We start from the raw sequence: 15,963 nt of genomic DNA on the forward strand, positions 1-15,963 counted from the left end.
GATGACTAGGTTTGAAGTTGAGGAATGTGATGAGTTGTATATTCTTAATTTATAGTATAGTTTTAGTAAGGGATGTCAAGATCAGCAGGTCAAAAAGAATTTTAGGACCAAAAATATGGGATTACAATTCAACCTATTCTCCAAAAAACACTTTATATGTAGTTTTTTTTAGTTTGTCGCATTAACTTTATAATTTAGAAAGTTTGATTGCCGTTGCTGTGACCAATTGTATTAAATCTATTAGATGTTGTGAATGAAAACATTTTATGCATTACCCTATTGTTTAATCAGGGTGTCAGTCATTTGTGAATCATAAAATCATGTTTCTTTTCACAATAATCGTAACACTAATTTATATTGTCATATCTCTAGTAAGAAGTGAGGCACAACCGTTGCAGTGTTTTCATTTAATAAAACAAAATCAAATTGAGCATTTGAAAAGAAAATTATCTCCAAGTGAAATACCAAGTAGTGTCCTTTGCTTCTAGCACCTTCACATTCTCATCACGGTTCTGTTCCAACACTCGTTTGCTCTCTGCATTCTCACTTCCATCAGGATCCAGTAGTGGTGCAGCTTTTTCTTTTAACGCAGCGTCTGGTTTCATCCTTTGATATTCCAGCCTCTTCATGGTAGATTTGACCTGCATATCATTACTGTGCTCAACAACTTGTACTTTGTCTTCTTCTGGACCTTGTGTAGTCCACTTTAACAGTGAGGAAACATCAGATTTAGAAGAGCTTATCTTAGTTTGAGTTATATCTGCAGTTTCTTTAAGGCTTGCTTGCTTTTGCCTGGAATTTTTGGCCTTTTCTGCACTATTATGGATCTTATCTGCACCAGTTGTGTGTATGTTAGAGCTGGAGGAGTCTGGATGGTTAGATACCCACAAGGATTCACTGCTAGTAATGCCTGGAATAAAACAAGCAATTACATAATTTTTGGAAAATGTGGTTGTTAATGTCAATAATCACTGACCATCCATCATGACTCTTTGTCGTTTGGAGGTCACACATTGAGAGTCACAGCATTTGCAGACATCATCACCGGAGAGGGCCTCCCATCTGCAAAGTCACATTACACCACACAAAAACATTTAGTGCTACTTACAAATTCTGTGTTTGCTTACCTTTCTTGAGTGTATGTGCAGGATTTGTGTGCTTGGCTTGGACCAGCAGATGTGACATGTAACTGGCAACTCATGCTGATCTGAAAACCACAGCTAGGGTTACATTTATGTCATACTGTCTTTATGAACTTAAAGGTGCACTATGTAACTTTTCTGATGGAGGGGGGGCATGCTTGTCTTCAGGTATGGGGACTTGCAAGTCATGACTTGGACTCTGGTCAGATTTGACTTTAGAAAATGGACTAAGACTTGGGGCCCAAATTGGACTTGAAGGTCATTGACTTGGGACTTGACTTAGACTTGAGCCCTTGGACATGAAGATTTTAAACTTTTCTCTTTACAGCTTATACATCAGTGCTTAATTTAAAGGAACAATTTGGAACATGTCCCTCCCACTTCTCTATTTGTTATTATGAATGCAACAGTAACTGAACTGCTGTGATACTGTTTCATTAAAAGACAATACAGTAAAAGAGGGAACTACAAAGAACACAATTCTCCCATTTCAGTGCAGACTACAGGACAAAATAACTATTATTATGCACTTTTAAAATCTCTCTTTACAAGACCTTAGTGTGAAACATTATGGTCGTAATAAAGAAGAAAGGAAACAGCTCCTCAAGCCTCTCCAATATACTGCACTTCTAAATAAACAAAAACCTTTAAAATACAATTTGAGAAATCATATAATTTGCAAAAAATACAAGCTGTATTTGGTACTTTGGCTTAAAGACTTGAAATGACTTAAAGCTCAAAGCAGAGGACTTGGACTTGAGTTGGAGGATAGCGGACGCTATCCTTGCTTGCTCCTGCTGTTTTTGCTTTTTAATCAGTTTACCTCCTCCAACAACGGCTATTTTTGATTTCCTTTTAAGTAAATTAATACTTTTAAACATTTTTACATTTTTTAACAAATCATCTGATGAGCCAGCAACATGTCGGGGAGAAGAAACCAAGGGAATTCTATCTGTGAGCGCTGTCGGAACTATCAACAAGAAATTTATGAGCTACAAGCACGGATATTTGCTTTAGAAACTGAAAAAGGACTTCATCAGACGCTACCAGTGACTTCCAGTGGTGAGCAACCTACAGTTACTTCTAGAGAAGAGGGTGAAAATTCTTTCAACTTAAACCTGAGTGATACTGTGTCTTTTCCAAAACTTGGTACAGACCAAAATGCTAAGCCAGCGCAGCGAGTGAAAAAAGACAATGCACCCACAATAAAGCTAACAAACAGATTTTCACCACTGTCACAGACTGATGTTAACGTACAAAGGGATAATGTACTGTCATCACAAAACAAGAACAATAAAGTTGCCAAAAGAGTGCAGGCATACCGGGAATCTGTGCCAAACGTCAAGGTCAGAGATACGTTGCTGCTAGGAGACGGGGCTATCAGTGGTGTGAGTCACAGAAGAATCCTAACATGCTGCTACCCGACCTACACTGTTACTGAGATAACAAAACTCCTGCCAAACGTTTTGTCAACACACCAAGGGGTCAAACAGCTGATTGTGCATGTGGGTGCAGTGGACATCAGAATGGAACAGAGTGAAGTCTTGAAAAGGGATTTCACAAAATTATTCGAGGAGCTTAATAAAGTGGAGGTTAAGACATTTATCAGTGGACCTCTTCCCAACATAGACCTAAGGAACAGGAACAAATTTACCCGACTGTTTCAGCTGAACACGTGGCTGCTGAACATGTGTGTGCGGCCAGAGGATTGCACTACATTGAGAACTTTGATCTTTTTTGGAAACGGAAGGACCTGTTCGAGGGAAATGGCCCACACCTAAGCAGAGGTGGAGTGAGAGTGTTGACGGAAAACCTCCTCCACGCTCTGAGGCACCGGCCTGGACAGGGTCCTGTGCATCCAGTGAGAGAAAAGAGAAATGGGAGAAGCATCCCTGCTGCACCTAACAGAGAACCAGCCAACAAGTCAGCACCATTGACAGCACCACCACTGCCACAACCACAACCACTTCCCCCTCCCCCAGACAACAACTCAGCAGCAATCACCTCCCCCTCCCCCAGAGAAACAGTCAGCAAACCATCACCTCCCCCTCCCCCAGAGAACAAGTCAGCAACCACCTCCCCCCCCCAGAGAACAAGTCAGCAGAACCACCTCCCCTCCCCCAGAACAAGTCAGCATCACCACCTTCCCCTCCCCCAGAGAACAAGTCAGCAGCACCACCTCCCCCAGAGAATGAGTCAGCAACACCACCACCAGCGCCACCAGCACACCCATCACCTCCGCTGCCCACAGACCAGCCTGGAGTCCCCCTTGCTACATCTACTCCATCAACGGACTCTTCACTCTCCTTCTCCTCCCCACCTTCACCCATGGCACTGCCCAACCATCTAGAAAGCCTCATCAGATCGGGAATCAAGATGGTTCCTCTCACACCTAACATAGCACGGTCAAGGGTTATGTTGAACTCTCCCCCATACAAAACTGTGCCTGTTTCACCACCAGAGACTCTCTCAGCTCTCCCCTCTAATTTTTCACCCAAACCTCCCCCTACTCCACCTCCTCGGTCCTTACCAGGCCCCTCACCCAAACCTCCCCGTATTCCACCTCCTCGGCCACCTCCTCGGCCCTCACCTGGTCCCTCACCTGGTCACTTACCCAAACTCTCCCCTGCTCGCCCTCCCCGCCTTTCCCCAGAGCTGTTATCACCAAGAGCTAGGACGCACAGGGCCTCTGCTGTCCCAGGACATACAGTCATGATAAAGGTAATATCAGGCTGGGGCCCTGCGATGGAGCTATAGCTCCAGTTACAACACGTAGACAGATTAAAAGAAGGACAGTTAGACTGTCTAATCAGAGAAATTTAGTTCACGTTCCCTGTAAGAAGATAACATCCAGTCCTACTGAAACTAATCAGAAACTTGCTGTGCTCAATGTCAGATCTTTATGTAACAAATCATTTCTAATTCATGATTTTATTTCTTCTTTTAATCTTGACTTTATGTTTTTAACTGAAACATGGCTTGACAAAAACACAGGTCATGCAGTGCTAGTGGAATCAACCCCTCCCAACTTCAAATTTGAATCTGAAAACACGAGCAAATAAAAAGGGTGGAGGAGTGTGTGCATTTTTTAGAGATCATTTGGTTACACACAGGTTGTCATTTGGGGTGTTTTCATCATTTGAGTATGTTTCCTTCAAAATGGAGCTAAAACAATCACCGTCCATACTCTACATAGTCATATACAAACCTCCTCAGCACTGTCAAAGTTTTATTGATGATTTTACTGAGATGCTTTCAGTTGTATGCACAGACTTTGATGGTTTAGTCATTACAGGTGATTTTAATGTACATGTGGATAATGTGTGTGACAAAAATGCCAAAGAGCTTAGTGTTGTCCTTGAAACTTTTGGTCTGACTCAGCATGTCAGTGAGCCCACTCTCACAACAGAGGGCACACTCTGGACCTGCTCATTACAAAGGGTGTAAATATTTCAAATGTCAATGTGGTTGATGTTGCTCTGTCTGATCATTTCTGTGTCTTCTTTGACCTGTCTGTTATTCCCAAACCACCGGCTGCTCCTACAGTTGTTCGAAGGAGACACATAAATGACAACACAGGTGCACTGTTCATGGAAATGATACATTTTGAAATTGCCTCATGTTCTAATGTTGATGATGTGTTGAACTCTGTGACTTTGAGTGTTTTGAATGTTCTGGATGCCATCGCTCCGATAAAGGTTAAAGTGGTTAAAGATAGGCAAAAAGCTCCGTGGAGGAATGATGACTCAGTCAGGGCACAGAAAAGGGAGTGCCGGAAGGCTGAGCGGAAATGGCGCAAGTCAAACCTCCAGGTTCATTATGAGATTTACAGAGGAACAATGCATATGTACAACTACACTTTGAGTAAAACAAGAGAGAAGTATTTTTCGGACATTATTGGTAATTGCAGTAACAACTCTCGTGTCCTGTTTGCAACAGTGAACAGATTAACAAACCCTCCAGCTCCACTGCCACTAGAACTAATTTCCACATCTAAATGTAATGAGTTTGCAGTTTTCTTTAATGACAAAGTTCAGGGCATCAAAAATGCCATCAATTCCACAACACAAATAACAAGCATGCAGCCACAGAGACACTTAGAGCTGAATCACTTTGCACCTGTAACTGACAAAACTGTTTTAGAGATCGTTACCAGTCTGAGTTCATCTACTTGCTGCCTGGACATGTTACCCACTAGATTTCTAAAGTCCGTCCTCAACAGTTTACTTTCACCACTCACTCACATAGTTAACATGTCACTTCAATCTGGAACATTCCCAAATGCATTGAAAACTGCGGTCATTAAGCCTCTCCTAAAGAAGAGCAGTCTTGATGCCACAGTACTGAACAATTTCCGACCCATCTCAAATCTGCCGTTTTTTGGCAAAGTCCTTGAAAAAGCTGTTTACCAACAGCTTACGAACTTTCTCCAAATGAACAACTCCTTTGATGTTTTCCAGTCAGGTTTTAGAGCCCACCACAGCACTGAGACTGCTCTTATCAAGGTGACAAATGACATCCGCCTGAACACTGATGCAGGCAAAGTCTCAGTCTTGATCCTGTTAGATCTGAGTGCTGCTTTTGACACTGTCGATCATGGGATCCTCTTACAGAGACTAGAGGACTGGGTGGGCATTTCTGGTACTGTACTAAACTGGTTCAAGTCCTATCTAGAAGACAGGAAGTATTTTGTTGAAATTGGAAACTGTGTCTCAGATGACATGGCCCTGACCTGTGGGGTGCCTCAGGGGTCAATCCTGGGCCCCCTGTTGTTCAATCTCTACATGCTGCCATTAGGCCAGTTAATAAGCAGCAATAACGTGTCGTACCACAATTATGCAGATGACACTCAGATCTACGTCTCTCTGGCAGCAGGAGACTATGGACCAGTGGAGTCACTTTGTCACTGCATCCAACAGATCAGTGTGTGGATGCAAAACAACTTTCTCCAGCTAAACTCTGACAAGACTGAAGTCATAGTGTTTGGTCCACAGAAACAAAGGGACAGTGTCAGCAGTCACCTCCAGTCTCTCTCGCTCTAAAACCTTCAAATCAGGCAAGAAATCTAGGGGTAATAATGGACTCAGACTTGAACTTTAACAGTCACATAAAATCAATAACATCTGCAGCCTTTTATCATCTAAAAAACATAGCAAAAATCAAAGGTTTACTGTCTAAATCAGACTTGGAGAAACTTATCCATGCATTTGTCTCCAGTAGGTTAGACTACTGTAATGGTCTGCTCACTGGTCTCTCCAAACGAGCTGTGAGACAGCTGCAGAACATCCAGAATGCTGCAGCTCGGGTCCTTACTCGAACTAGGAAGTACGAGCACATAAGTCCTGTGCTCAGGTCTCTGCACTGGCTTCCTGTGCCTCAGAGAATAGACTTTAAAGCAGCTCTGCTTGTGTACAAGTCTCTCCATGGCCGAGCACCAAAGTACATCTGTGACATGTTAGTGTCATATGAACCATCTCGCACTCTGAGGACCTCAGGGACCGGCCTCCTGCTGGTGCCCAGAGGCAGGACTAAACAAGGGGAGTCAGCATTTCAGGTTCATGCAGCTAAAACCTGGAACAGTCTTCCTGAACATGTGAGACAGACTCTTCTGTGACGCTGTTTAAATCCAGACTCAAAACATTTCTGTTTAACTGTGCATATAACTGAAAGGTTTTCATTCCGCACTCTTCTCTCTTTTTTAATTTTAATCTTCATGATTATTTATGTTTTGATTTGTTTTTATTATGATTTTAATGTATTTCTTATTCTGTAAAGCACTTTGAATTACTTTGTGTACGAATTGTGCTATACAAATAAACTTGCCTTGCCTTGCCTTGGACTGAATTGGGACTTGACTCAGAATTGAGGTCAAAGACTTGAGACTGACTTGAGACTTGCAAAACAACAACTTTCTCCCACCTCTGCTTGTCTCCACAAAGATGAAATTGTTTTGCTTAGAATGGCACAGTATGGCATTTACTATATCTGTCCTGCAGTTATTTAATTGCAGGAGCTTTTATTTCTGAGCAGGCTTGCCTCACCATAAATCTGACCTGTAACTTGGCCTGGCGGTGACGCTTGCCTCCATGGAGCCAAGTTGAATGCCACACTTTGAAACACTCTAGCAAAACAATAGAATATCCATGGAGACAAGCAGTTGGCGTAACCTCCAGCAGAAAAGTTACAGTGTGCATCTTAACTTTTTCATCTCACCTCAGCATCAGGATCAGTGACAAACTGAAAGGCTGTTAAGGAAAATCTCAAGCTCTTGTCTGTTCGGGTGACAAACTTCGATGCACCGGGCTCTATTTTACTGTCCATTAAACAGCTGTTCAAGCCAAAACCAAAACCAAACAATATTGTGCATATGTGGAAGAGTAAACAATGATACAAATGACAGTGCAAAACACTCACCCATAATTGTCAATAATAGTAAATTTTACATTTGAATTGGAGTGAGTCACTGGAGTTGCAGAACAGCTGTTGATGTAGAGTTTTTGTCCAGGAGGTAAGTGAGGAGCAGAGACCTGGAAGTTGACCCACTCCCCAAGCTGGAACACCCTGGATTTGACAGGATTTGTCCATGTGTCTAAGATATTTGGAGGAAAAGTAACAAAACGATGGAATATTACATACTTTATTCCAATTGATCAATAACTTCACTTCCAAAAAGTAATCCAAGCAAAATATTAAAAGATGCACCATGTAACTTCTGATGCTTGCGTCACCTGCTTGTCTACAGGGAAAATGATGAGTTTATTGCCATACTGTTGAACATTATAAGCAGGTGGGACCCTCCACCAAAAAAGTTAAATACTGCAGCTTTAAAGAAGCTCAAAAATAACCAAAAAGAGTTTACACATTCAAGTTAGACTCACCATCCATCAGCTGTATGTTGAAGTTAGTGTGACTTGCCCTCAGCCTTTTATGTACAATGCGAGGTTCCCATGAGGGTTTTATGGCCAGTTTGTGCAGGTAGTGGTTCCTGTGTGCAAACAGATTCAGCATCAGAACCTTGCAATGGCTCGTTTTACACAAATGCAACAGGATGTCTAAAGTTATTACTGTAATAGCCTAAATGTATTGTCACAAACCACAGATAGTATGTGCAGTAAAAAGGCGCAGGCCCACCTCTGATATCGACACTCTATGTTGACAGTGACCGCGTGGGGTTTACTTGGAAAATGCTCTGGAAAGGGGTCATAGTGGAGAACAAACTTGTAGGACAGATAACCGGGCAACAACTGTAGGGACAGAGGACACTTTGATTTCACTGTCTGGGGCAGGACAACCTGACGGTGAAGTATTTACCTCACGCACACCGCCGCACTCTGTGAGCGGGTAAGAGAACAGAAGGTCACCGGAAGGACGCAGCACGCCGTTACTTTGGCAGGTGCTGCCCAGCCTCAGGTCACTGGCGTCAGCGCCCAGCCCGTAGAATCCACTTTGACCCGCACAGTGAAGTCAGATCTGGCGCAGGTCACAGAGACGTCCGGGAGCGGGGCTGTGTCTGACTGGAGCTGTGCACCATCAGACTGGAAGTACTGAACCACAGAGGAGTGAGGATGGAGCAGGAGAGGCGCGCTTGTCCTTGATGTTGTGGCTTTTATTGATGCAAGTTTCACGTACTCCTCAGTAGTTGTCCTTATAAAAGCAGGCGTTACTTTAGCTGCGGACGAAGAAAGGCTAAACAATGCAACACCCAACAGAAGATAAAGGATACATTTTCTTTCTGTCTCTAGCGCAGTGAGTTTCGTTCGCGTTTGCTTTCCCATCATTCCACGCGCTAGGCCAGGTGAGGAACACCTGGGAGTGATAAATCACGTGTGCTGATAACATCACAAAATGTTGAAGCAGTTTTGTTTTGTTTTTTTTATTCAAAAGTAACATTCAAGAAAACATTTTACAAACATTCAACACAACAAATAAATTCACAGATTAAAGTTATCTGTTTTTACATCGCATTTTACAGCAGCAACTTGAACACAGGCTTTGTGTTCAGTACAAATCTCTACAGGAATATATACCTACATCTTTGTCTTACATTTTGAGCAACAAGTTTTAATAAATAATTTAAATATTTAATTCCACAGGAGAATTACCATCTGTATCGCTTACAATAAATAATTAATTTAAGCAAGAAGTGGTTTGAATAAGTGTTGCTAAAATACTTTGAGGTATTCTGTGTTCTGACTATGAAATCATCAAGCTTCATTCAAAATGTATTTCCTCCTTGCATGTAGCAAAAAGAAAAGACAAAATAATCTCATCTCAGACAGAGTGTAAGGCAGTGATTTAGTCAAATAGATATAGTTGGTGTCATGTGCCTTCCCCATCATTTGAATTCAAGTAGATTTCACATTTAGATGTGGAATATAAAATAATGTGTAGAAACTGGCACAGCTTCAGCCTCATTCAGTGGAATAGTGCTGGTGGACCCTTCAAAATAAGGGCACAAATTGGCAATTCAGACCGTCTGAATTGCTACACATTTGACAAGAGAAACAGCTCTACTCCTCACATGGAGTAAACCAAGGGATGAACTAGTAGCCACCGACATCAGAACCCCAAATTCATAATGTAACAATGCAGACCTTGAAACTAAAGCTCTTTGGAAAATAATATTTCATCATGTGGAGAACCAACACCATTTTGCCACCAGGGGGCTCCATGGGAGTTTTTCTGGTAGAGGCAGCTGTGGTCCTTGGTCTAGGGTTTGCTTCAACAGGTGCAAAAATGTCAAGCCCAGTACAGGCTGTACTAAACACTGCTCCCGAGTATTGACGATTCAGAATCAGATTCAGAGTCCCTAAAATAACACAGAAAACCAAGTTTTAGTCTACAATGTTCCACTACTTAAATACAGCAATCAATTGATCTTGAACTTACAGAATTTCCTGCAGTTGTTTTTGATTGCATTTTCTGGTTTCTTCATCTATAGGGTATGTTTTTAATATTAGCAGTCCAAAAACAATGAGTACCAGTGGCACAGGACAAACCAGCATCTTCAGGGTTAAACTAACCGACTCCGGCTGGGAGCAAGCTCCGGTCACATATCCTGCAAATCTGTAGAAAAATGCACAAAATATAAGTGGATTGTCCGGTTTAAGGGTTTAGTGTGGTAACAAAAGACTGGTGTGGTTTATATAACTTTAAAGTATAGTAAAATAAAAACTCACTTTAAACTGAGAGTGGAGATGCCCAAAGAGATGCCAGAGGCAAATTTAAGGAAGAAGACGTAGAAAGAATAGAAGATTGCTTCGTGTCCATGAACATCTGGATTTTTAAGTTTGAAGTCATCCACCACATCTGGAAGCATGGACCTGAAAGAAATACATGCATGTTTGCTTCAGTTTAAAGTTTCAAGACATCTTACAAATTCATCATTCTGTATCTGTGTGTGAGCTCACCAGGGCAATAGGAATGATGCTGCTACACTCACTCCAGCAGCTACTGACACCATGTAGGAAATGATCAAGTTGCTTTTAATGGAAACTATAAGGATCATAAAAGGAATTGCCCACTAAACAGGGATGGAAAATCAGGTTATGGTTTTTGTCAAATTGTAATCTTGTGAAATGAATTGAACTTTATTACACTTACAGAGTTGCCAATATAAACAGCTGTCTTCTTGCCAAAGCGAGTAAGGAACCATTGCCAGCAAGGAATGGTCAGACTGCCAGACAACTAGAGGCAAGCAATATGAAAGTTTAGTACACACAAAATCAATACTAATACATCTAGAAGTATAACAATCTGAAAACAAGTAGCATGTCCAAAACATATAAAATTTTGAGGTAATAGTTTGAGAAGTCTTACCATGATTACAAGAAGAATGTTCTGAAAGTCATTTCTGTGGCCAAGAGCGTACATGATGAAAAGGGCAAAGTTTCCCTCTATGAGCTACAAGAGAAATAAACACAATTTAGTGCTATTTAGTATAATACCATCTGCAATAACAAGAACATTTCCAAACATTACCATAAAGGCCAGCGATGTGAAAAGGAAGCTGATAACCAGTTTTACATATGAGCTGTGGCTCATCACCAGCCATAGTCCACGCTGGAAAGTGAGAGGCGCAGACTTTTTCTCTCCGTTGTCTGAAAAAAATAAAATAAACTAACATTATGTAACATTATTCAAAGCTGTATTAGATAACAAAATAAAGATATAAAGTACAAAGTATGAGCTTGGTGCAACTGAGGAAGAATGAGGTGGCCATGACACTGATAAACCATGTTTGGAGTCGTTTTGAGGTGGGAATAAAGAATCCTTGAGCTCTTGTTTGTCAATATCCACACTATTTTTCATTGTTCACTTTAGACTTAGACAAACTTTATTGATCCATAAGGGAAATTACTTGGATACAGTAGCTCAAACATCACAATATATTACAATAACACAGATTAAAAAGAAAAAAAAAAGGTTTTGCCTTTGGTTTGATTCAAAAGAAAAGCTTTTTAAAAAATATTTCAGGAAATTTAAGGGCCTCAGAACATGGCTGCCTAAGTCTAAATTTTAGACTTACGCAAGCATAAGCCTAAATATATGTCAATAAAAAAGACGGAATATGTTGTGTACTAAGGATGTAATCAAATATTAACCAAATAAGCCTCGGGTCTATTTAAATAGCAATTTCCTTATAAAGAGCCGCCTCATACTCAACATACATGGATATAGTCTGTGTTAGCTTGGCCAAGAAGATACTGGTGTAGGCTGTAGTTGTTAGAATAGGTTACAGCATAAATGACTAGTCTGTGAAATATAGAACTCACTGTGCATGTTTACATTACACGATTACCGCCTGTGCTAAATGAGATTATAGCATTCACGTTTGCTCTGATACCTTTTTGCTCCTTTACACCCAAGAACAGGACAACAGCACAGACGATGTAGATGCAACAGATGACACCAGATGCAAACATGTAGGCTTGTTTCTATAAATTATAATAAAAGAGTTAGTTAAATCTGGTTAAATAATAAGGCATATAAACAGTCCGCAGAGTTACTGTTCTGACCGTATCTTCTAGTGAGATTTTGGTTTTGTTGATCTGGGAGGAATTTGTTGTCTCCGTAGGACAGTCTGCAGTAGCCCCGCCCACTATTTGACCTTGGATGGCTGTACCCAGAACATTTCCCAACACTTCCACCATCATACCTGGACAAATGAATCAGCTTGGTAAGGCATACAAAAGTCACTTAATGAAAGAAAATAAAGCACAATTTACTACAACTTACGATAGGCAGTGGCAGAGTCCCGTTCTTTCTGATGTTTGCTTAAGAACATGGTGAGGACCGAGTACGGAACATGGAAACACTAGAATAAATCAACACAACCTAAATTAGTGCATAATGTCAAAACAGATGAGGAAGTGTTAGACAGAAGTACTAACCGTTTGCATTGACTGGAATAGGCAGTAAAACACCAGGTACCAGAGGACTTTGCCTTGTTCAAATGGAGGCACATACCATATCAGAAAATATGTCAGCACTGCCAAAGGTGTAGATAAAAGGATCCTATAAAAAAAGTGTTAAAATATTTTATTATTTTATGTTCACAGGAGGTGTTTTTTATCATGTCTTTATCTCAGATTTTATGTTCATGTTTATGCTTGGTTAATAATCTCGTAATCCAATCTCGAGTTTGTTTATGGATGAAGGGGCTCTGGCTCAGTCTGGGGACAGTAGAAATTCATTTGAGAGTTTACAAATATTTATTTTATGCTCAACTACAGACAAATATGCACGCTTTTCCCAGATATGCACGGATTTATATCCTATGCACAGTGCAAATGAATATTTCTGAAAGCTTTCATACTCCATAGTCAGCTGATGGGGGCTACTCATAATCATGTGGACTGGTTTGGTACAAGTAGCAGGCTCAGTGTCCTTCAGCTGTCTCCTTTTTGACAAAGTTACTAGGCAATTGAACACAACTAAAGTATTTTATTGCTGCTTTCAACCGTATCAGTTATTCAGCAACTCTTTACGACATTTGTGCATAGTTTCCGGTTTTGTGTGATAAATGACCTTGACGTATGCTTTAAATGAGTGCATTTAATTGAGTTTATGACACATCAAAACACAGTATTGTCTTAGAACAATGTGTGTATTGTATTAGAACAATGAACGCATTTCTAGCCATCACTGTGTTTATTTTTACCACCAACCTCTAATATTTGCTTTTGAACTGAAGTAACCTTCCTCTGTTTTGGCCCTCCTCCCTCTCACATTTAGAAAGTCAAACTTGCACACAGGACAGACCCCGATTGGTTTGAATATCATGGTGTGTTGTGGGTTGGACCAATTGTAGAGCTCTGAGCCGTGTCAACCCTCCCTCCCCCACAATGCGCGGCACAGGCACAGCAGCCGGCATGTCTAACTACAGTAGGTATACACACAAAGATATCACTGGGAATCATGAAAGCTAATGATGCATAAAATATTTATTTACAATCTACATCAGTGTTTTGTTGCAATATTTTAGCTAGTGTGTATTGTATCTCGCATGCCCTCCTTTTGCCTGGAGATTGATTTCAAACTCATGGTTTTGCTCAAAGAGATTGACATTCAGAGCGCAATCCATTTTGAAAATCACAGATCTATCAATATGCCAGGCAATGCCACATGGATAAATCAAGAGACAAAATATTCAGCACTTATTCTGTGTCAAAACCCACCCATCTTGTTGCCATAGTTACAGCTGAGTGGACACCCACGACTTCAACTTCAACTGTACATCTTACATTTTTGCCACAGTGTTCGTGCCACATACCATGGCATCATGCGTCCGATGCGAGTCCACCTGCTCCGGCTCACCAAGAAGCCCACAGTGGGGTCAGTGACAGCATCCCAGGCCCGCCCCACAAACAGGATGACCGAGGCGTGGAAAGGATCCAGCTAAGAAGTCAAATATACACACAGCATTAGACACGAGAAGGTGTTTAACATCATGTGATGGACAAGGACAACAATAAACCCAAACTCTCATGTACAAATTAGAAGGAAGGCAGCATTAACCAGCTTTTGTTCACTCTTGCATAGACCAGTGGGGGGTTAATTATTTGATAATTGGGGTACAAAGCAGAGTGTGTCTGAGTTAAAATGCTCGACTAAGTGTAAACACACCAGTGCCACGTCCAGGAGGTAGATCTGGAGAAAGAATCCCAGAGCGCTGCCTGTCATCTGGTAGGGAGCACCACCAATGGCGTAACACAGTTTGTTCCACACAGACAGACCATTTTTCTGCCTCGGTTTCTGTAAGGACAAATTAAAGGGCAACATTAAAATGAGATTCAATATAGAGGTAATGAAAAATGAACTTAAGAAACGCCTTTGTGGCTATTTTTAATATAGGGTTAGCGATTCTGTCTGAACTGCTCATCAGGGGACCATGGGGACTTACCCAATGCCTACACCCCTGGATTACAGTAAACCCTAGATGGCTGTGTAGTGGTGTGAATTATACTGAGGTTACTACAGTTTACTCTCACGCCACGTCATCTGCTCTGCCATTGGCTCAGGCCACAGGATGTTTAGTGGGATCATTTGCAAACCTTCCACTCTATCTGATGTTCATCTTTATCTTTAGCACAATTACTGGGCATACCCATGGATTTCAGAATTATGAAAAATATGGGCCGTTATCAAATCAAAACAAAATATTATTTACATCTTTTCAATAGTAAAATGTCCTCAGGTCCTTCTTACAACAGGAGGCTGAAATCTAAGAACAGACCATTCTGCATACTTTTGTGATATAGTACAAAAACTGAAACTGATCTTTAATCTAGAGACAAATATCTGCACACACTGTTAAGACACAACTAGGCCAAATTTCTCTCTCCCTCTCCTGTATAAAAATGTAGTCAGTAATGGTCTACAGTGGAGAAGTTCAACATAGAAGTCTGCTGCTGAGGGTTTGACTAGGGGAACCTCGTGAAAGGTGACCCTTCCACTCGCAACATTTTATCATCTAAATTTAAGCTGACAGTAACAGTACGGGTCTCGATAAAGTTTATCAGTTCATACACTCAAGACGAGTGTCAACTGGAAATTAGTCTATTTCTATTTTCACCTTCATCAAATGACTCACGCAACTCCCAAAGCAGCCCTACGTCAGCCTGGAAGATATTACAAGTGTACAGTTGGAACCACATGCATTGGTTCTTCTTGGCAGGCAAGGTGAAATCTTCCATCAAGAATAGGCTATGGGAGAAAATGCGCTCAAAGTGGTGATCGAGGCGCACGTGTAGTGGTCCCTGTGAAGTGAGTTCAACTACACAAAAGGTCTAAACATTCAAGTAATTTCCCGTGAGCCTAATCACACAAAAAGAATAATAGGACAATATAATGTTGGACTGATTTACCTTAGCCTTGATCTCTGCGTTTACAACAGGCTTCACAGACAATAAAACCGCTGCGTATTGCTCGGCGCCCTCTCCTCTTGCCATCGCACAAACAGGTGAACGTGAGAATTCGAAAAGCGCCGTGAAGGTTGGAAGACAATAAACTCTGTGGCTAAACCTTAAACCGCTTCAGTACATCGTGCTGTAGCCGTGTCCTCTAAAAGTGAATGCTCTACGCTGGCTTCAGGTCATTCATCTGGTTGGTGCTCGGCTTTACTACGCTTCAGCGTCAGTGGTGACGCTGCACTCGGCTGTTCTCTGACGTCTCCCCAGCTGCATCGAGATGTACCACAGATGTACAAATGTGCTCTTGCCCAGGTTTTATAAAAAGAAGTAAAACCATGGGGGGAGCCGCAATGAGAGCCTGACACAAGTCACGACCTTCATAAATGGCGCGTTTATCGCCTTATACA

The 15,963-nt window shown here is 41.4% G+C and overlaps 1 protein-coding gene and 1 pseudogene across 1 annotated transcript; both read right to left on the minus strand.

Moving 5' to 3' along the window:
• Window positions 1-392: 392 nt before the first annotated feature.
• Window positions 393-8,937, minus strand: LOC129409730 (zona pellucida sperm-binding protein 3-like; annotated as a pseudogene).
• Window positions 8,938-8,999: 62 nt separating this feature from the next.
• Window positions 9,000-15,920, minus strand: LOC110155550 (sodium-dependent lysophosphatidylcholine symporter 1-B-like). The gene is made up of 14 exons (XM_055161499.1): window positions 15,512-15,920; window positions 14,271-14,399; window positions 13,918-14,042; window positions 12,536-12,659; window positions 12,381-12,459; window positions 12,161-12,300; window positions 11,989-12,079; window positions 11,124-11,242; window positions 10,962-11,045; window positions 10,746-10,829; window positions 10,553-10,665; window positions 10,322-10,465; window positions 10,032-10,208; window positions 9,000-9,951 (listed from the first exon to the last, which is right to left on the minus strand). The coding sequence occupies exons 1-14, from the start codon at window positions 15,593-15,595 to the stop codon at window positions 9,903-9,905; spliced, it is 1,542 nt and encodes a 513-aa protein (XP_055017474.1). The 5' UTR covers window positions 15,596-15,920; the 3' UTR covers window positions 9,000-9,902.
• Between the last annotated feature and the right edge of the window lie 43 nt (window positions 15,921-15,963).

Source organism: Boleophthalmus pectinirostris, unplaced genomic scaffold (genome assembly GCF_026225935.1).
Source record: "Boleophthalmus pectinirostris isolate CB_2022bp ecotype Guang Dong unplaced genomic scaffold, ASM2622593v1 HiC_scaffold_10, whole genome shotgun sequence".
In the NCBI taxonomy this organism is placed as follows: domain Eukaryota; kingdom Metazoa; phylum Chordata; class Actinopteri; order Gobiiformes; family Gobiidae; genus Boleophthalmus; species Boleophthalmus pectinirostris.

Excerpts from the sequence above, each read along its gene's own strand:
- LOC110155550 (XM_055161499.1), bottom strand. The coding sequence starts at position 15,595 with ATGGCAAGAGGAGAGGGCGCCGAGCAATACGCAGCGGTTTTATTGTCT. Across the intron at positions 12,660-13,917 it reads ATCGGACGCATGATGCCATG|GATCCTTTTATCTACACCTT; the intron begins GTATGTGGCACG and ends CTTTTTTTATAG. Across the intron at positions 12,080-12,160 it reads AAATCTCACTAGAAGATACG|AAACAAGCCTACATGTTTGC; the intron begins GTCAGAACAGTA and ends TATAATTTATAG.